Below are 22,198 nucleotides of genomic sequence, written 5' to 3'. Positions count from 1 at the left end.
TTTTTTTTTGCTAGTGGGCCTTATAAAAGGAATTTAAAACATATTAAATCAAATTTATTTAAAAAGAAAAGGCTTCAGCTATTAGACTAAATCATTAACATGAAATAAATGAAAATTTTTGGAATCTCTTTTGCCAAATCAAAAAAGTTTTCACTCATCCAAATTTATTTTATCTTTGAATGCAATGTGTTTCTTCTTGTCCAATTTGGGAGGAATAGAATAGAACTAAAAGTATGTTGTTTTATAAACTTACACGTCTCTGTATTATCCTTATCATCTTTCTATTATTATATACTTATATTATATTTAAATTGCACACATAATTGTTACAATTTTATCTATTGTTGTCAACCCCTTATTTGATCATCGATATTCTTCTCTTATAAAAGTATGTCCTTATTTATTGAACATTCCTTTTTTTTTAATTGTTAAATTATAATATAATTAAAAATTATACAACAATAATTAAATTAAACTTCTTAATATAACAGATTGAATAAAATAAAATAAATAAAAAACATCTACACTAATTATATATATATATATATATTCTTATAATTAAAGTTTTAAAGGATTTTTATTCTCAATTTTTTTTAAAAAAAATACTTTTTCTTCTCTTGAATTTTTGGAAAGAAAACTTTAAAAGATGTAAATTTTTCAAAGGAACATATTTATTTTTGGAATTTTTCATGAACTAAGAGGTTTTAAAGAAATGGAGGATAATTTTCTTGTTATGATATTTGAAATTTGATGAAGATAATATTTGTTGAAATGATTTTCTAGTTTGTAATGATTAATATGTTAATACCTTTTTTAATTTAAAATTAGTTGTCATAAATTTTATGTTAAGGCCTTAACATGTATGCTAAAAAATCAATGTTTTATAAATAATATTATTTATTTTTATGTAATATTTTAAATTTGTATACATAAGATTATTTTTTATTTAATAATAATTATTTGTTGAATTTATATTACCATAGAATATAAAAATTAAATTAAAAATACATATTTTAAAAATAACAGTATTATAAATAATTATAATTTATTTCCTATTTAAATGATAAAATAGTTTTTTATTTTAATCTATCATAATACATTCGAATAATACAATAAATATTTATTTATTACATTTTATTATACTCATTTCTATTTTATTTCATTTCATCTCATTCTCGGAACAACAGTTAAGAAAACCTCGTAATATAAAATTTGGGCACTTTTTGAAAGTGAAGAGTGTATTGATTAATTAAGAAGTAATCCCAATATTCGTCTTCCCTGTCTCGCGAGTAGCGGAAAGGACTCGTTCTTCTTCGATCCGAGTATGTACGTGTCATCCCTTCTTCATTTTCTCCCTTAGGGTTTTATTTAATTTACGTTTCGAAATTTCGCATCAGATGCAATAATTCATCAATTTAAGTTGCGGCATTATGAGAATGTTTATAATTCACAACATTCCTTAAGAGTTAAATTTGTAAATGATTTTATGGAGTGTATTATGTAGACTTGCATTGTATATCACAGATCTTTAGTTTTCTTAATTTTTGGGTGCTTGTGTCGTTTGGGTTCGGGTTTTAATGGGTGCATGTAACTGAAGTATCTCATATTTTTTGTTCTCTTGAGTCTGTGTTACTTTCGATTTGAAGGTGATCGTGCTTGTAAATAACTGGAGTATGAGTGGAAGTTCTCTGGTTATGTTCGCTACTTGATATTTTGTGTGGGAATTTGCTAAGCTGGTGAAAGCCATAATGATGTTGAAGAAGCTTTATTTGGAGGGAAGTTATTTCATTGAAGAAGTTATGTTGCTTTGTTCTTTATAAATTAGTTCAAATGTAGGTCTTCTAAGGTTACCTTTGGGTTAGGTTTGTGCTTATAACGAGGGAAACAATGAGCCAAGCCAGCTCACTAGCTTAGTTCATTAAGAACTCAATGGGCTTAAAGGTTTGGCTCGTTTGTTGAATGAGCCAAGCTTGAGCTGTCACATTTTGGGCTCATCAGCTCATGATGCCTACACACACACACACACACACACAGAGGCATACACATATAATGCTTTAATGTATATATTTTAGCAGTAGGTTTTATTTTCTATCTGACTAAATAGCTTTAATACATGGCAATTGGCTCATTAAGCTAAAATAGCCCATGAGCTTTAACATGAACCAATCTTGAGCCAAGAAAATGGACTTGATTTCTTGGTGAGCTGACTCTAAGCCAGCTTTGGTTTGGCTCAACTCGGTTCATTGCTAGCCAGCCCTGCCTTAAGTATAACAGTTCCTTAAAATTTCAGTTTTACTAGATAATTGGAGTTGTTGCAGTTGGATGCATTTAAATCACTTAAGTCTGTGTATTGCTCATACGAATGTCTCTAGAATGTTTTCTTTACATGGCAATAAATAAGAAATAATTCAAACAAAGACCAAAAAGGTTAGGGCCAGCCAAGTAGGTTGTTGGCCATTGCATTTATAGTGTTGAGCTTGGCCATCAAGTACTGTCCCTTGGTAATTCTGTCATAGGTTTTAGTGCTGTCCAGAGTTGATTTTAGATAACGATCTTGAATAAATGTTTTGAAAAGGTGTGCTATAATGTTGGTATTTGGTAAGATGATTAAATGGTTATACGGTTTGTGTTTCTTTTCATGATCAAATGTCTACATGTGTAAGGAAAAAAAATTAGAGGAGGAAAAGTATTGTTAAAGATTTCTGAAAATGTCTACATAAGTTCATATCTATCTGCTTTGCTATGGTGGCTCTTTCAGGGCTTGCCGTTTGTGACTGACATATGCTCTTGACATTTGAAAAAAAATCTATATTGTGACCAATTGGAATTACAGTAAGGTGGCAATTTCTGGCCTGACTAAGCTTAACATGTCTTAAGCATGAGAATGAAGCATGTTTTGTCTGCGTTAACTGGTCCATTTGACAAAATATCTTTTCTTGCAGAACTTTGTTTAAGCAGTAGTCATGTCTTCTTTTCTTCCTGCCACAACAGAGTCAATTGCTCTAGCATTGGAGGCCAAAGACCCATCTGAGGCCATCTTGATTCTTTATCGAGTACTTCAAGACCCTTCGTCTTCTCCAGAAGCTCTGCGCATGAAAGAGCAGGCCATTACAAACCTAACTGACCTTCTGAGGCAAGAAAATAAGTCAGAGGACCTGTGCAGTCTTCTTACTCAGTTGAGGCCCTTCTTTTCCTTGATTCCTAAGGCAAAAACTGCAAAGATTGTAAGAGGAATAATTGATTCTGTTTCTAAAATACCAGGGACTTCTGATCTACAAATTGCACTGTGCAAAGAAATGGTGCAATGGACTCGTGCTGAAAAGCGTACCTTTTTGAGGCAGCGAGTTGAGGCAAGGCTTGCAGCACTTCTCATGGAAAATAAGGAGTATTCTGAAGCTTTGACTCTCCTTAATAGCTTGGTCAAGGAAGTTAGAAGATTAGATGACAAGCTTCTACTTGTAGACATAGACTTGCTTGAAAGCAAGTTGCACTTCTCTTTAAGAAACCTTCCCAAGGCAAAAGCTGCCCTCACGGCTGCAAGAACAGCTGCAAATGCTATTTATGTTCCTCCAGCTCAACAAGGTGCCATAGATCTGCAGAGTGGAATTCTTCATGCTGAGGAGAAGGATTATAAAACTGCATATAGTTATTTCTTTGAAGCATTTGAGTCTTTCAATGCTCTTGAAGAACCCAAGGCTGTCTTCAGCCTCAAATACATGTTATTGTGCAAGATCATGGTGAGCCAAGCTGATGATGTGGCTGGAATTATATCTTCTAAAGCTGGCCTCCAATATGTTGGGCCTGACTTGGATGCCATGAAAGCTGTCGCCGATGCTCATGCTAAGCGATCGTTGAAGTTATTTGAAATTGCTTTGCGTGATTACAAGGCCCAGTTGGAGGAAGATCCAATTGTTCACAGGCACCTGTCATCCCTGTATGATACACTCCTGGAGCAGAATCTTTGCAGATTGATTGAGCCATTCTCAAGGGTTGAGATTGCACATATTGCTGAACTAATCGGACTTCCCGTAGATCACGTGGAGCGAAAGTTGTCTCAGATGATTTTGGACAAGAAGTTTGCTGGGACATTGGATCAAGGTGCTGGATGCCTTGTCATATTTGATGATCCCAAGACTGATGCAATATACCCTGCAACTTTAGAAACCATTTCTAATATTGGGAAAGTCGTGGACAGTCTTTATGTTAGGTCTGCCAAGATAATGGCATGAGTTCTTGATTTGGTTACTTCATTTTTGTATTTGCTACAATATTTTGTTTCTGTTCTCTTCTTAGCAATGAGTAGGATATCATTTATTTAGATTATGAATTTCAGACTCGGCAGTTTTTGTTTTTGAGTCCGTGATCCTTAAACCACTTCAGGCGACCATATGTTGTGATTTAAGGCGTTTTGAATGTCTGATCTTAAAAATACATTCTTGTCAAGGGTTGGTATCATAAATACATACGAGTGTGTGATATATTGTCAGGGATGAGGATACCAAATCCTTAGTGGGCTTTACCATTTTTGGGAAGCCGTATGCACCATACAATAATAAGCCAAGATATCATCCATTTCTTCGTAACTTTGTACCTTAAGATTCAAATGATAAGAAAAGTGGGCTTTGCCATCAATACGAGAAACATTGAATCTTAGCCATGAATATATAAGTGAGCCCAAACACAACTGTAAAGCAAATGAGTAGGAGAGATGATTGATAGATTCCTCTTGATCATTGCATAGAGGACATAGACAAGTGTGAGGTTAATAAATTCTAATTCCCTTCTAATCAAGTTCACTCTCTAGTGTGAATTCTATCTAGGAACATTAGCCATGTGAATACCTAAACCTTTCTGAAAAATTGCTTTGACAAAATCACCACAAAAGTAAGAATATTTTTTCATAATATTGAAGTTATAGGTTTATTCAAAGAAACATTAAAGAGACACAAGCTCTTTTCAACAGGAAAGAATGTAAATAACATACTTTTTTCAATATTTAGTTAAAATTTATTAAAAACTAAAAATTATAAGAGAAAAATAATTAAGATTAAAAAATAATGAGACTTAATTGTTTTTAATAAATTTTAGTCAATAATTAAAAGTATGTTAAAGAATGCGTTGATAATATTCCGCAAATTCAAATACTAATTAATACAAATTTAAATTCTAACTCTAGATTGAAGTTGAATTTGCTTGGGACTGAAAATGCAAAAATAATGCTTAAAATTTATTTTAAAATTTTATCTGTTTAAACCAAATATTCGGAAGATAAAATTTTGCTTCCCCTACCGTACAAAATATAACGTAAACTGGTTATAGCAAAAAAAATATTTTATAAAATGTTTGTTTAAAAATGTAAAAAATAAAAATAAAAATTACAAGATTTTAAAAGAACAAATAATTAGTTAAGACATCCTTAGTTTATTAATATTATTGCTAAACAGTTCTTACTTCATTTTATTTAATATTATTATTACTATTTAGTCCTCCTTCCGTGGAGAAGAACCGAAACCACCTTGTCGATCTTTGCTTAACACAGATCTCCCCTCAAAAACCAAAAGATAAGAAACCATAACCTAGTCCGCATCAAATCAATCATACGTAGCCACCACACGACCAGAACCATATCAGCATTCTGATGACAACCTTTTATTTCGCAAAATTTCACTGAATCGAATCGAAAGCTGTGATATTTCAGGTACCGAATCTCAACCACATTACCCGTTGCAAAGAAACCGATGTTTTCAATTCAATTCTGTGATTGTGTAAATTCAATGAATTTCTAGGCGTGCATAATGCATTTGAGAATGCAATGGGTCATGATTTTCCAATTAGCAATTTTTCGCTTTATAGATTTTTAGTATTGTATAATTAGGTCTGCAAAATTATTCATGCTTTCTAAAAACACCTTTGTTATAAACAGAACGTTCTGGTTTTTGGGTTCTAAGATCCTTTGACTATTTCCCTCTCTAATTTTACCTTTGTCATCATCCTTATAGTGTACTAATAATTTTATTTTGCTTTTAAGACTGTTATGATCAGATACTCCAAATTTGTTAAGTATACTGATATGCGTCTAATACACACGTATCCAGAAAGTTTCTAAGTTCTTAATTTTATTTTTATTTTTAAAAATTGCGTGCCCAATATGGTTTTGATTAGGCTCAATACATTCAAATATGGCTTGGGTCAGTGGATACAATACTCTTAACTTAGTTAATATCGAAACAGTTTCAAGGTTTGCACGATTGTTTGACACTTGAGTCTTTGATCAGCAACATCACTCATCACCTACTGCTAGGGTTTATAGCAGCATGGGTCTCGTCTTTGACAATTAGGGGTCTCGGTTCTCGTGGGTCTTGACTCCCACAAAATTGAACACCTTTGTTCTAGTGCTTTGAGCTTAGGAACGTAACAGTGGTTCTGGATCCTGCAAAAGTCGCTCGTTTCTGTACCTATCTGCATACCACTATCTCTTTAATTATTATTATTTTTTTTTTTTGTGTGTAAAATATGTTGTTTCTTTGAATTCATGTTAACTTATCTAGGTCATATCATATCTTGAATTTTCAAAATTCCCTGCATCGTACCCGTGTCATACTAAGTATTTGGGTTTCATAGCTTTAAGAAGATGGTGGGGTGGAATTGTTTTTGTAATGGTAAACTTTCTGGTATGTCATTTATGATTTAATAAAAAAAATTTAATTATAATTTATATCTTAATATATCACTAAAAAAATCGCTCAATGGGCATTTAGTATTAATCAATTTACTTAACATTTGCATCCTGGAAAGGTATAGTTTACTTCTGCAATAAAATGCACCAGTATGTCAATGCTTGGAAGCAAATGTTAATTTTTCTATTTTAAACATGTTGAAGTAGTTTTCACTGATAATTTGAGTGTTTCGTTGCGTTAAAAACGTGGGTAGCTTGACTAGATAAGCTTTACTGATACCGTGTAAGATTATTACTTTCAGTTTGATACTTAATAACTTTTGTTTCTTTGCCTGTAACTTTTGATTTATAGATAATCTGATACCGAACACTGCACGAATGGGAATCAGTAAAACAGAAGTAAACTTAAGAAGACTGCTTGCAGCTGCTCCTCAGCAGCAAAACCAGGCAAAACTTGTACATGTAAGTCTGCAGATAAGTCTTGAGCTTGACAGGTCATTTTAGGGCTATCAGGTTATGTTAATCTCAGTTATAATATTTTTTTCCAATTTTTTTGAAATGATATTTTACTTAGTCATTTGTTAACTATGGGAAACACAAAATTAATCATTTGTTGATTCTGGCTGCAGTATGTTGCTACTTTGCGAGAACAATTGGAACAGTTGGCTGAAGAGAGGACACAGGAAGGCTTACCGAGGTATTGTGTGCCTCTTTATTTAAATCTGATAGATATAGATGTTAAGGAATTATAAGTGAGATTATATCATTTCAGTATTTGTTTAGAAATTGTAGCTCAGTCATCTGGTAATTGTAATCTTACCCTTAATTTTTTCTAATATACCATAAATAGTAGGGACAGATCTTCATGGCCTTTTCTTCTTATTGCAGGCAGAAGGGGATGGGGGGTAGGGTTTGGCGCCAAAAGTTTTAAAAATTCCATGGAATAGAAATACATAAAATAAATCAGATATACTTTAAACATGATCAAAGGATCTATTAAGTAGGGTAAAGTTTTCTTTCTGAATTTGCTTTGCTTGTGTTTAAACAGTTAAAAAGGTAATGCTCATTGAAATTTTAAGACATTGATGGAAAGGAGAAAAGAGAAGGTTTCACTAATAGGAATATAGGATTCTGAATCTCTGATTAATTGTGATGTTCCAATATAAAACACTAATCTAATGCTTCTATATTCTAAGGTGAAAAGCATAGAGCAATTAGTATAACCCCAGCCCAGTAATGTGATCTGACATGATAGTCCTAATGAACTGTGGACTAAAGGGATGGACTTTTTTTTTTTTTTTGCAGTGAATTCTCTTGAAAATATGACACACATTGAACCCAAGTCATGCTCCCCCACCCCCCTCTTTTAACTGTTTGTAAGATCTAGGATTTAGTGAAATGATCATATTTCTTTAAAGTAAACTTCATAGTTTATTTCATTTTCTACCTCCCCTTGATAATTTTTAGTTTTAATCATCTTCTCTTAGTTAATTTATAGTTTCAAGCTGTTGAATTCCTGCTATATTTTTGTGTTTCTCTATTGAATTTGTGGGTACATGCTCTGCTCTGGTCATGCAGGATTTCAAAGTCTGTGTTGAATGATTATTCAGAGAAGATAGAAGCTATTGCTTCGAAATTGGTTAGCCACGTGGTATGTTTTTGTTAACTATGGTATCTTGGAGTGATATTGAAATGTAAAAAGATCTTTAGACTAACTGACTAAACATTTTAGGTTCCTTTGTTTGCTCCAATCTATAATATAGAATGTTACAATCCGAATTGTATGGGACTTGAGTCCCACATTGGAAGTATGAGATTCTAGTGTGGGGTTTATTAGGCCTTAAGCTCTCCAATTAAAATGAATAGGTTCTCTGATATGGTTTTGCCAAAGTTCTTATCAAAGAACAATTTTATTATCAAAAGGATGGAATTTATGTAATTCAAATTTCTTCAAGAACTGGTGAAATAGCTGGTATTTCATTTGTTTATAAATTATATATCTCTTTCTTAAAAGAGAAAACACATCAGTAAAGTTACCATAGAAGATAGAAGTCAAAACTAGGATTGTATATTGGGCATTGGACAAAAAAAAGGAACAGGAGTAGATGAGCTAGAATGGAAAACAGGTTTTTTTAATAGGAAGCCAAACAAAGAAGCCCCATATTTTTATTATTAAATAACTAAACTAACATTTATTTTGCACCATGGCTGTTGCATACCCTATTATTACTTGCTCCAAGAAGATAACTGCCTCATAAGCAAGCAGTAAGCAAATTCTATAGCCAGACACATGTGCATAAGCCACCAAAGTTGCTTTATGTCAAGGTTGTCAGTACCTGTTTAATGTTGATACAATTTATGAAACTAATTTTCTGCTAAACTCTTGAACTTTTTAACTCAGCCTGATATACAAGTATCCGAGAAGGACATTGAAAAGAATTCTGTGAAGGAAAATCCTTCTGAAATTGAGGAAAAAAAGCAGATACTTCTTTCTTCTGGATTGAGAAGAAGGCCTGTGTAAGCTTTGTTAGCTTTCATACAGCTATGTGTTTGTATTTTGTAGGCTGTTTAACTATTACTCATCTGATTCATTGAACAGACCTTCCTCAAGTACTGAAGATAGAGCACATGAGCCTGCTGAGACTGATCAAGCATCACCTGTTAAACTGGATGCTGCAGCACATGCACACATTGACAAGCACCGGTAATTTTGTTTACTTCAGCTATAATTTGAAGCTTATATGATGGTGCGTCAGTAGTACTGCTGCATTATAGAGACCATAACCTACAAACCATAGGTTCATATGTCAATTTGTTAAGAACAACAGAACATATTTTTCTTCAGGAGATGCACTGATGTTTCAAGGTCAATCTTGGGATTTATGTTGTCAGTAACATACCAGTTACCTTATGTTACTGACTATGGTGGACTACTAGGATTATATATGTTTGGGAATTTATTTGATAATTGATTCGTCCTCAGGATGTTTCTGAATAACTATTATTATGATACCAATATTCACACTGGTTATTAAATTATGTGTTGCAAATGTCGTAGGTCAATAATTGTCACTGTTATTTTTATTTACTCTCATATGTGCTTTGCATTTATTGTGTATATCACTTGTTCTCTCATTGTTCTGTATTTTGTTCAATTTTTCTCTCCAGAAAGCTTCAAGAGGATTTGACTGATGAGATGGTGGTGCTGGCAAAACAACTTAAAGAGAGTAGTCTCATGATGAACCAGTCTCTTCAAAATACTGAAAAGGTCCAAGTTTTCATATTTTCATTCAATCCTGCTTATCTAACGTTCTAACCGCCAAACGGTTGTATGAGATGTTGATGCTTAATATATAATCATGTTGAGGGTGAAGCAAAGGGAGTGTTAATATCTTGTGACAATAGTGTGGTGGTCAATACATTTCTAATCCAGCACAAAGTTTCTTACAAGAAAATCCTCTTTTATCTGCAATGAAGTTTTATTTGTTGTTTTAATCTTAATGCTAATCTCATGAAATATCTCTTTTTTGGTGATCTTGACAGAAGTGAGTGATAATATAGTTGCACCATTCAATATTCAGTTATTAGGATTGAATAATCTTTATATGGTTGTTATATTATAACATAATCTAGTTACCATTTGGAAGTTTATCTTATAACATTATTTTTTGTCCTATTTATAAGAAACAACTACCAACCTTTTTTGGGTCCTGAATATAAGAAACAAAGACCCTTTTTCAAATGCATTAATTGTTAACTTCTTTTTATATTTGTATTTATTGTAAAATTTTGTGGATGTGGATATATTAATTTACTTAATACATAACACACAAATTTGACCATTTAAAATACCATAGGTCGATTAATTAATCATAACCTCATTTTTTTGTTGACAATTATCTCACATTTGAGAGTTTAAAAGATGAGGAGTTAACCAAATGAATTCGCTTGCAGATACTTGATTCTACCGAGAAGGCCGTTGAGCATAGTTTGGCAAGCACAGGCCGCGCCAATGTGCGAGCAACAGCAATATACTCGGAGAGTTCCAAGACTTCTTGCTTAACGTGGCTTGTGATGTTTGTGATGACATGTGTATTTGTCATGGTTATTCTTCTAATCCGTGTCACATAGACTAGTATAGTTCACATTTCACTGGGTAAAACGAAGGAAAATGTTTTCTTGTACATTTAAAGTGAGATCTTTTTTGTGTATTTTCTTTGATTTTGCTGGGTGTTTTTGAGATATATGTATAGGAAGAAAATGCAAATAAGATAGAGATAGTTGTACACGATGTTATATATGGTGCTAATTTTAAAATGTGAAAAATAACAATACTGTAAAAGCAATTACTTCCATTATAGCATTTTCCATCATGTAAATTACAAATTTGACATGATGGATAACTAATAACTAGTGAGTTTTCTGTATATTGTATAGATTTATTAATTTAAAATAAATTATTGAATAAAAAATTTAAAGAAGTGTTGCATATTTTTTTATAAATTTAATTTTGTAAATTCAAAAAAGCTGTAAACAATTTTATTATTAATATAAATATTCCATTATATTAATTGGAAAAAATTAAAAAATAAATTAAGATTGAATTAGAAAAGAACATATGATGCAAAAGAAGTCATACAATGCAACGAGAAAAGGATCGTATAACTCATTCAAAAACTATTTGTGTTTAAAGTAATTCTTTTAAATACTTTCATTTTAAAATGATGACTCAAATAATATATAGAGGTGGGTTTTATAACATGACACTTAAAGATTAATCAATTACAATAGTTTTGTTAGGATAAATTTATCCATAAGTACTTATAGAAGAAAAACTTAAGTGATAAAATTAATAAAATTTCTTTTAAAAGTTAAAATTAATTTATACTTTTTTATTTTTTAAAAAAAGTTTTTATTTTATTTCTCTAAAACTTAGAGAGTATAAATCATTTTTAACCTGTGAGATAAATAATTTTTTTTTATTTATATGATCTTATTTAGAAGTTTATCTAAATTAAACTTAAATTTGTTATTTAACCGTGATTCCCCTTGCAGTAAAATTGAATCTATTTTGAAATAGTATCAGTTCAATTAAAGATTTATATTAAAAAGGGTTAGATTTAAGAATGATTCAAACGGAGCTGATATTTCAATGGACGTTAATAATAACATATTATTTATCAGAAAACAAAATGTTGTTGCCATAAACATAATTGAATCTTCCTTTATGAACGCAGTGTTTTATATCAGTTTCATGGCAGTATTCATATCAGGATTTGTTAGTACCTCAAGAAACAATCACTATTGAGGGATCAGTTGTCTTGTATGGTTGGCATAGTTAGTAAGTGTTAACCTAACTCTTATGGGTCTAGCCACTAACATTTCCCACCTCTACCTAGTTGTCAAAACATTCATACAATCTCATTATTTTAATAAATAAATTGTTAGATAATTTAATTTATTATTAATTATTTTAATTAAATAATTTATATTGATCCATGTAATTTATTGACCAACTTTAAAAAATGATTTAATATAATGCTTATTAATTAATAACAGACAATGGAGTTAATGGGAATTTAGTTTTTAAATTTTAAAAATCCATCCCCTTGCCTTTAGAAACAAACAAGCTGGTTACCACATGTGTTGAGAAAAGAAAAATAAAGAACACATATATATACATTTCTTCCACCAAAGAAACATCAAAGAAAAACAAGGAAGAAAGGAGAAAAGCAAAAAGAACTTAAAGATTCCCCAAAAGTTTACAAAATGTGGATTGAGATAAGTTTTTTAATCCTTACGGTGTAAGAATCATAAAATTTAATATGTTTAAAGGTTTAATACTTTTCTGAATTGTAAACTCAAAGAAAATTTACATATAACAGTTGGTATGGGAGCATGTAATTATGAATTTTCATGAAAGGTTAATTTTTCTTCAATTTTACAATGTGCAAATATATATTGGGTTCTGTTTATGGATAGTAATTGATTGTTGTCAAAATCCCTTTTGGTTCGGTGTCCTGGATTTCCATGAACACTGCATGCATTAAATATTCATGATTGATGTTCGATGTGTTCATGTATGAAACAGTGTGACCCAACATTAGAATAAAATATTTATGCTATTTTGTAAATTTAATTCACAATATTCGTTAGTTGAAATATATTCATGTTATGAATCATAATTACAGATATGGCTTACAAATTTATTATTATTATTTCATAATTTTAATACTAAAGAAAAATTAAGGAGACTCTTCTGAAAAACAAGAACATGAAACATATTTTAACTTCCTCTAACTTTTTTTTTTTTAAATTATCTTTTAAGCCCTTTTGTCATGCCTTTATGCTTTTCATTTAGCTGAATAACATTTAGTCTACTCATTTTGCTCAACTAAGCACTTCCTTTAATAACTTATGAACTGAATTAAAACTTAGTCCCTTCTTTAGCGTAATTATCTAATAATAAAAGGATTATTAAATTTGTACTTAACTTATCATATTAGACTAAGTTAATTCAATTTGAACTGAAACACAATCGACTTTTCTGGCAACTAAAACATGCAACAATGTTTATTTAACTTATAAAATACGAGTTCATTCAATCATCACTTATAGGATTTGTTTGTTTTGTGATTAGTCCATCCTATTTTTTTTATTTACTTAAACATAAGTTTAAAACAATTTGATTTATATTTAAAAAGTTATATATATATATATATATGGACTACATACAGTGCCTCTAATATTTTAGCAGGCTCAGGTAATCGTGACTTGTCCCCTCTTATATCAATAAGACACGCCGACACAAACTATTTGATGGTGGTTTTTTAACATGAAAGCTCACCGGGTGAGCTACTGAATTCAGAAAGTTAGGTATTGAGTGATGGATAAAAGGAGAAAAGGTGAAGATCAAATAAACAAATAAGAGGAATATTAATCATACACTTTTTAATACAGTTTTAATTATAAGACCAAAATTTATTAGAAATTAAAAATATTAATTTATAAGTGAAAAGGAGTGAAATTCATGTAAACTTTAATTAATAGTTAAGAATATATTAAAAAAGTGTGCTGAAAAATAGGTAAGTAATCTTCCTTAACAAATAATGCAAAGCTTGCCAGTTACCTTGAAACTTTTTTGAGAAAAGAAGTGTGAGCTTTTATGAAGATGAGCACGTTACCAACTTTATTTTGGGTTAGGTTGGTCCTTGTCCCAATCAAACTCCATTACTTTAACTAGAACTTACAGATTAAGAAACCCACTTTAATTGCTGAAACACCCTTTGTTCTTGCCTTCGATTCATTCCGTAGTTGCATAAGCCACATCAAAGCGCAGAAAATGCCTTTAATGCTTTTCCAAAAGTAAAGGTTGCACGGCTTTGTTGGTTTTGGAATTTGGACCTCCTCTCATTGGGTGGCTGCTATATTTTAGTGCCACAAAGCTTTGTGTGATTTGTGCCCTTTCTCTCTCACTTTGTTATCACAGTGCCACTCAACTTTTCCATGATTGAGCTTTTCATTGCCATTTGTGGTAAATATGCCTCCTAATCTAATGTTGTTCCCACCAAATACTCCATTCATTATTGCTTTATAATTTCTTCATCATATCAAAGAAGGAAACTAATCCAAAAACTATTAGATGATGCACAATTATCTGATATCATGTTATGTTACGTCTCAATTTTTATAATTTAATTTATATATAATGGGTGGCCAAAATCACATGATTCTAGACTAAAAAAATATTTCTTAAACTAAACAAAATATAAGATTATATTTGTATTTTACATATATTATGTTGTCATTAACTCCTACATGATTTGTTTGGATAAATAAAAGAAATTTAACAAAGATGAAAGAAAATACCAAAAATAATATGTTTTTAAATTTATTTTAAAAAGTAAAAAAATAATTTTAAAATAAAAACAGTTAAATACTTTCACTTTTTTTTTATTGTAAGTGTAAATTTTTTACTCTATTCTTCTGTGAATCAAACAAAAGTACAATGTACTTGGTTTAGAAGTAACCTCAACTTCTTTGGAATTTATACTTCTATGCGAAGAAAGCTTTGGGAAGTGCTGCAGTTTGCATAAATTACAATTCTAATAATCAAGGACTCGCTTAATAAGATTGAAAAATAAGAAAATTTAAACAGTTTCTCTCAATGAAACATCTTTTATGCACAGAACTCATATACTGATTTTTATGAGGTAATTTTCATAAATTTTAAATTAAAATAACTCATAATAACATTAATTAACACAATCATTTTTTTTCTTATTTTATATAAATAATAGTTTTGTTATGCTCAGCCTGAGTTTAAGTATCAATAATTAGAACTTTTATGCAAAAAATGTTTCGCTTTCAAAAACACTATAAATAATGAACAAGTGTTAAACTATTAATGTAAATTCAAATTCTTAATAAATTATATACGTTACAACATATTCGATTATATTTTAAATGACCCAAATAATAAACACACAAAAATGCATTATTGAAACAAACTCAGTAGTTCTTTCCCCTTTCTGAAGGATTGAACATGTAATTACACGTGACATATCTGGTCCTGCAATTCACTGTACTACGTTTTGACATCACATGCCGTCCATTTTTATTTTTTAGTCCTCTGTTTAAAAACATTATTACTCGAATCAAATTCTTCCATACTCGAATTTTAAATTCAAAATAACCTAAAACAAAAGTTTTTTTTTCTCTTTTTTTATTAAAGTTTGCCTTTTCCTCACTTTTTTTAAAAAAACTAAAATCAGAGACGAATAAAAGTTATTAGAATTTTAAATCTCTATTATTATCTGTTGTTTAGTATATTTGTTTAGATAAAAAAAATATTGTGAGAGTTATTTGTTATATTTATTTTTCTTCAATAAAAGCTACACATTAATTAATAATTTTTCTATCATGTATGCTGGGTATACTTTAAGAAAATAAAATAAAATAAAATGAAAAACCTAACAGTTGCTACGTAGCACTTCTCATGCTTGGAATGTGCATCTATTTATACCCATAAAACAGCTTCTCTTATTCCCTTTTCCCCGTCTATTCTCTCTCCCTCTCATATTTTGTTCTTCCGGCGAAATGGAATCGGCCAAGTGGAGCCACGTTCAGGCGGCGCACTCCATTTTCCCCGCCTTCGACGATGACAAGTGGATTGCATCGGAGTTCGACGACGTGAAACCGTGCAAGATTGATCCATTCACCGGCAGCTCCGGCGATCACCTCGACGCTGCTTTCCAAAATCTGGTCAGTGCTCTCTCACTCTCACACACTCTTCACTTCCGAACCAAACCCTCCTTCGCTCATTGCAACCTTTGTTCCTTCGCAACCTAAAATCACTGTGAGACAACGTGCTTCTGGTTATATACTTAATTTCAAAAATTAATCAAATTTAATTATATACATATCACCGAACACGTAAATGAATCGGAAGATATTCTTATAAGTTCGAAGAGAATTTTACTTAATAATAATAATAAGATTGGAAGAAGTATGAATTATTACTCCTATGGTTGGTAATAACTTTGCCCTAAATTTTCTGCTTGGCTTGTGTATCTAACTAAGAAAATACTAATCTAATTTAATTTTTCCGGGAAAGAAACGATGTTGCTAAAAGGATGAAAATGAGTCGAAGTAGAAAGAAAATAAAGATTGTTTTGTGAGAGATTTAGGTAAAGGAATGCGCACAAAGAGGAATTTGGGTGAATGAAAAAGGTGAATGCCACGTCAGCAGTTGTTGTTTTACGAGGAAAATATGCTGATGCGTTGTAATTAGCTTTTTTCTGAGAACTCGTGGGAACGCACTTCATAAGGATCTATGCATTTTTATTTTTCCTTTTAGCTTCGCACACAGCTATATGTAATAACTAATAATTATTATTTTATTATTTTATTATTTTAAAAGGATGATTTATATAAAGCTTTTGAAACGCCTGTCAACTTTGTGTTTTAATTACCTTTTTATGGGTAGGGTAGCTCGAATTCCATTTATCATATCACCAATTTATTACATACAAGACCATAAAACAAATAATTTGAAGATAATTTCTCTACAAGGTTGATGGCTTAACTTGATCCACCCACCTAATATTTCATATAAAATAAGTTTGAGTTATTATATTTTTATAAAAAATTATACTTTTTAATTTTATTAGTGTATTGAATTGCATGATATCATGTGATTTATATATAATTAATTCATTTTAATTCTCATTAATTTCTTCCCTTATCTTAATGGTAGAAAAATTCTAAAAAAATGAATAGAAAATAATGACTGCTCTTCGTCTATCTGCTAAAGAAGAAAAGAATAAAACAAAGCGATCGATCTGATTAAACTTTTATCCTTTTACAATAAAATCTCAAACATCTTTTACATTTCCTATTTTATATACTTGTAAATAAGAAATTTCCAACTGGATAAATAAAATACATAAAATCTGCCATGCCAATACACGCCTGTATTAAAAAAAGAAATTTTTTTAACACTATTGAATGTGTGTATATATATATATATATATACGAAAGTAAGAAATATTTAGTGATACGATAAAATAAAATAAAATAAAATAAAATAATAATAAAGAGTATAATATGAATGTAAAAATTAAGTTGGAGATTATTTTTCCTCCAACGAATTGTATTTCCTAGGTGCTCTGCCAACTGCTTCTGCAAAAAAATCACATTACTTTTTATAAAGTCATTCTGATATTATTGCGCACGATCTAAATGGGTCCCTTGTAAAGGCTTTTGGGTGGTGGATTATTTTGTTTCTTCCCTGCATAGTTTATCTTTTATGGGCTTTGATTTGTACCTTTTGCATGTTGAAAACAAAATAAAGAAGAAAAATGTGGCAAGAGTTAAGACTGAAAGCGAAAAAGTTGATGTGGCAATAAAGGGAAATTAGCCTTGAAGAAGCTAATAGTAATTAACTTAAAAATTGATTAACAAAATAAAAATCCATGCTTATGTAACTGTTCATTATTACAGGATGCAGTTACTGCATTTTCAACTTGTGGTGGAGTAATCGATGATACCCTTTTCCACTCCCAAAACCTCACTCCCATGCAATCAGCCATCTCTGCAACCATTGATTCTCAGTCCTCCATTTGTGGTACTGGTAATACTCCGCGTTAATATTTGCGTCCAAGTTTTGATCCCTTGCTGCATGTTTTGGCTATGTCAGACACTATATATGTTACTTTACGGTTTCATTATTTTTATATAAGAAATTCATATCAAATGTAATATCGTATATAAATTTGTATTATTTATTTTATATAAAGCATATTAAAAATATTTCTCAAAATGAAAACAACTCTTTTGGTATTTCATTTTAATTGAGAAATATTTTCTGAACAATTGAAGAGCACAACTTTAGTTATTTGATTTTTATTTTTAGGTATACTTTTGAAATTCATATATATATATATATATATATGAGATACAAAAATAATTATTAACAGTGTCACATAAGATATGAAACTTTAATTATTTAAATAATAAAATTAATTTTAATAGTCACCAAACATTTTTCTATTACTTTATCATGTGTTCTTGAATCTTGACATATCAATTAACGATTGAAATTATGTTTTCTTATACAACTAAAAACGATAGCCGATTAAAAGTATTTTTCTTTCGTTTAAACTAAGATCCGATATAATGATTATTATTAAAAAAAATAGGTGATTAATGTTTCTTTTTAAAAGCAAAATTCTCTATATGATTATTAGATGATTTAACCGACAAAAGAGACAAAGCGATCACATATAAAAAGGACACGTGATTTGATTCATAATTGTGTGTCCTTGCATAGCACCACCACACGTCCATAACTATATATAGAAAACCCACTTAGTTTATGAGTGATTTAACATTTAGAATTTGCTTAATGGGTAGTTGGGAGCCCCTTGTCTGCTAACAAACCAAACTTGGGAGATAATCAAGCGAAAGGAGCTACTACAAGTGGGTCCTCACGTGAGCCATCTGATGAGGATGATGAAGCTGGTCCTTGTGAACAAAGCACCAACCCTATTGAAATGAAGCGCCTTAGAAGGTACTTACATATCTTAAAACATTTGAAATTAATTACAAATTTTTATATAATTAATTGATATATTCATATTGATTACACTCTCCTTCCAACTTTACGAGATTAAACCATGATTTCAGGAAGGATTCAAATCGCCAGTCTGCTAGAAGGTCAAGAAGCAGAAAACAAGCACATTTGGCTGGCCTAGAGTTGCAAGTAATTTATCTTCCATTTTCTTGCATATCGAATCACTCCTTCTTCTTTTTTTTTCTTTATCAGCTTATCATATTACTCCTTTAATTTCTCCTTACCTTTCCATCATGTTAAATATCACATTTTTTACCTCCCTCTCTCTATTTTACACTTCTCTTTTTATCAATTGAATGTCATCAATGTATATAACCCAAAAGAATATCAACCAATCTCGTACTTCTCTTTTTCAGGTATAGAACCGATGTGGAAGGGGGGGTAAGAATGGTCCTTGCCCTTCTTTCTCAATTTCTTTTCAAAAATTATTATACGTAAACTGTAATTTCTTATACAAAATTATTGTAATATTTCTAATTTATTCAGATAATTACGTAGGTTAAAACTCGTTCATTTTTTTTTTCTTCCATACATATTTTTTATGAATTAGTTCTTGTTTTTAGAAACTTAATCACGTAAACACAGGTCAACGTTTGCCTTTTTTGGCTTTTTGCTATAGCAATTCAATTTCCATTATGATATTTTGAATTTCCTTCTCAGGTTCAACAGCTGAGGCTCGTAAACGCAAACTTATTTAAGCAGCTTACAGATGCCAGCCAACAATATCGTGATGCTGATACGAATAACCGAGTGCTGAAATCGGACGTAGAAGCTTTGAGAGCTAAGGTATAACTAAGTTCTTCAAAATATATTAGGAACATGTTAACGAAAACTTGAAATTGTATAAATCATCTAGACCCAAAGGCATAATATATAGGGACTAGTAGCAGAAGAAAAAAAGAAAAATAACAGTTTGGTAAGAGAATAAAATGAGTTATGAAGGAGGAATAAAGGAATGGAAAATTTCCGAGTGAACAGAATTTGTAATGTAAGAGCTTTTCGTCAAGACAAGCTAATTGGTTCCCATGGAAATAAAAACTAGGCTCATGGGTCATAGCTACCCCCACTGTACCAAACAACACTTGACAATCGAAAGAGATTATTTTTAATGACATGTTATTTTTTAACTGAAGAATTGATTACAAGATAGAAAACAAAAATCAGTGAATTATACGTTTAAATTCTCATTTTAAATGAGAGTGATTTTAAAAGTATTTGTGTCTTCCTTAAGCCACTCTTTGTTTTTTCTTTTACTTTGAGCATTTAATATTTATTATAATTCTAATCGATCTTAAATTAAACTAAATTTATAAATTTTAACAAATCGTATTAAAATAAGGCAAATGTTAACAAGTGTCACTGGTTAAGAAATAAAAGATGGAATGCTTTTGTTAAAAAATATAATTAATAAATAAACATTCTCCCATGATTTCTAATACAGTCAAACACATTTTTTCAGGAAAAAAATTACTTTAAATTTTCTTTTAAATACTGCGCTTATTAAGACACTATGAGCCAAACCCAAAAAACAAGGATATATCTTAATATCAATAATTTATTATCATTTAATATAATAGAATATTTATTATTAATAACAAAAATATCTATCTTTTATTTAAAGCTTTCTCTTACTAATTTAATTGCTGATTAAAGAATCCACTTTGATAATTTCAGGTGAAATTAGCCCTGGATATGGTGACTCGTGCTTCATTCCCCACATTCAACAACCAGCTTCTTCAGAATCAGAGTCAGAGTGAATTAAGCAGCACACCACAACTCACCAGCAATAGCCTTCGCCGCATGGCACATGTCTCACCATCCATCACTGTTCATAATGATCCTTCATATTCAGCTCTTGGGCTCGGAAACATTGATATAAGTTGCACCGATTTCAATGGTGGAGTCAATAATTACGATAATGCTGTGAGCTCTTTGACTAGCATGTGGCCATAATGGGAAACTCCACCACTCTTTGTAACTATAGCTATCACTTAGTTAATTAGATCCAACTTTATGTTTTATTAGACTTTTAGGGTATATTATGGAAAAACCCTTTTTAATATATTTTTTTTTCAATACATTCTTAAATATTGTTAAAATTTATTAAGAGTTACAAAATTAACAGTGAGATTCAGCTCACATATAATTTTGTGATTTTTGATAAATTTTAATAAATAATAAAGAATGTGTTTAAAAAATATATAATAAAGTATAATATTTGTATTTTTCTTATAAAAATATTATTTTATATTGGTGTTGAAGCATCTAGACTTGGGTCAAATGGTTTTTTTTTTTTTAAATGTTTTGGGCACTCAATTTTCGTGTTTGTTACAGTTAGTTAATAAAAATGAGGCCAATAATACAATTCTTTCGTGACTGATTACGTCTAGCGACTAGCGACCAGCGACTTCTTTTTATCTTACTATTTTCTCGGTTGATTTGTCTTTAAGTAAGAGACTTTGTTGGCGATCATCAGTTTTATTGTAAGAAAAAATGCGTCTCACGTTGATTAATTTTGAATCAAATTTTATTTATTAACTCAATATTTAATAAATATTTTTATGTTCAAAAGTAAGGTAAATATTAATAAAAATAATTGTATCAACATGAAGATGCTGTCTTAAAATTAAAAATAAAATTGATCATTTATTTAATATATAATTTTTAAAAATATAAATTAAAAATAAGTCCTGAAAATTTTTAAATATAAAATTAAAATTAAGATTAAAATACTCATTGCTTAAAACATCGATTTACGTAACTGAGGAAGAAAATAAAAACCCAAAAACACTTTGTTAAATGACTCATAAAAATACTTTCATTCAAAAATTATTTTTATGATTATATATAAAAGTAAATACCACTCAAATCTGAAATTAGTATATATATTTTTTTCTAAAATTAAGTTGAAACAACTTCCAATCGATTCACGACAGTGATCACCCTATTATTTTAAATTAAAATAGTAATATACTCTCTTAAATTTAATTTGAATTTAATATAAATATTAATTTTGAATACACTGCATTAATACTTTCACTAAATTTAATTGGAAAAATCATTAACATTTTAATGAACCATCTTTCTTATCAATAATAAAAATATAATATTTTTCATTTTTGTTAAATCGATTGTTTATCTATTTTTCATCCTTAAATATTAAACAGAACAGTCATTTTTAATATTAAATACTTTTTTATAAAATATTTTTCACGGTAATCAATAATATGGATATATTTTATCATATATTTAATATTTTTTAAATTCTTCATAAATTAAAATATTTCCAAATAATAAGCCAATAACTTGCTAATTCATTTAGAAATTTTAATATTATAAATATAATATAGTGTCTTTTTTTTAATGTCTCTTTTTTTCTACTTACC

At 30.0% G+C, this 22,198-nt stretch overlaps 3 protein-coding genes across 4 annotated transcripts; all 3 read left to right on the top strand.

Moving 5' to 3' along the window:
• The first annotated feature begins 1,192 nt into the window (after nucleotides 1-1,192).
• Nucleotides 1,193-4,580, top strand: LOC113846907 (26S proteasome non-ATPase regulatory subunit 11 homolog). Of its 2 annotated transcripts, none has more exons than XM_027475644.1 (2): nucleotides 1,193-1,326; nucleotides 2,943-4,408. In XM_027475644.1, the coding sequence occupies exon 2, from the start codon at nucleotides 2,964-2,966 to the stop codon at nucleotides 4,227-4,229; it is 1,266 nt and encodes a 421-aa protein (XP_027331445.1). In that variant the 5' UTR covers nucleotides 1,193-1,326; nucleotides 2,943-2,963; the 3' UTR covers nucleotides 4,230-4,408. The 2 variants fall into 2 exon arrangements, with proteins under 2 accessions (XP_027331445.1, XP_027331446.1); XM_027475645.1 differs by having other exon boundaries at nucleotides 1,239-1,326; nucleotides 1,647-4,580.
• Nucleotides 4,581-5,497: 917 nt separating this feature from the next.
• On the top strand, nucleotides 5,498-10,995 carry LOC113847768. The gene is made up of 8 exons (XM_027477037.1): nucleotides 5,498-5,698; nucleotides 7,029-7,138; nucleotides 7,306-7,373; nucleotides 8,255-8,327; nucleotides 9,078-9,193; nucleotides 9,276-9,380; nucleotides 9,845-9,944; nucleotides 10,631-10,995. Exons 2-8 carry the CDS (start codon nucleotides 7,055-7,057, stop codon nucleotides 10,805-10,807), a joined length of 723 nt encoding a protein of 240 aa, XP_027332838.1. The 5' UTR covers nucleotides 5,498-5,698; nucleotides 7,029-7,054; the 3' UTR covers nucleotides 10,808-10,995.
• A 4,746-nt stretch (nucleotides 10,996-15,741) lies between these two features.
• LOC113847833 (bZIP transcription factor RISBZ4-like) lies at nucleotides 15,742-20,842 on the top strand. Its single transcript, XM_027477128.1, has 6 exons — nucleotides 15,742-15,940; nucleotides 17,681-17,810; nucleotides 18,593-18,749; nucleotides 18,866-18,941; nucleotides 19,473-19,598; nucleotides 20,487-20,842. Exons 1-6 carry the CDS (start codon nucleotides 15,776-15,778, stop codon nucleotides 20,763-20,765), a joined length of 933 nt encoding a protein of 310 aa, XP_027332929.1. The 5' UTR covers nucleotides 15,742-15,775; the 3' UTR covers nucleotides 20,766-20,842.
• Nucleotides 20,843-22,198: the final 1,356 nt, after the last annotated feature.

Source organism: Abrus precatorius, unplaced genomic scaffold, assembly GCF_003935025.1.
Source record: "Abrus precatorius isolate BTA unplaced genomic scaffold, Abrus_2018 Scaffold8, whole genome shotgun sequence".
Taxonomy (NCBI): Eukaryota; Viridiplantae; Streptophyta; class Magnoliopsida; order Fabales; family Fabaceae; genus Abrus; species Abrus precatorius.
Note: the sequence above shows the minus strand (reverse complement) of the source record. Positions and strands in the feature narration are given on the sequence as shown.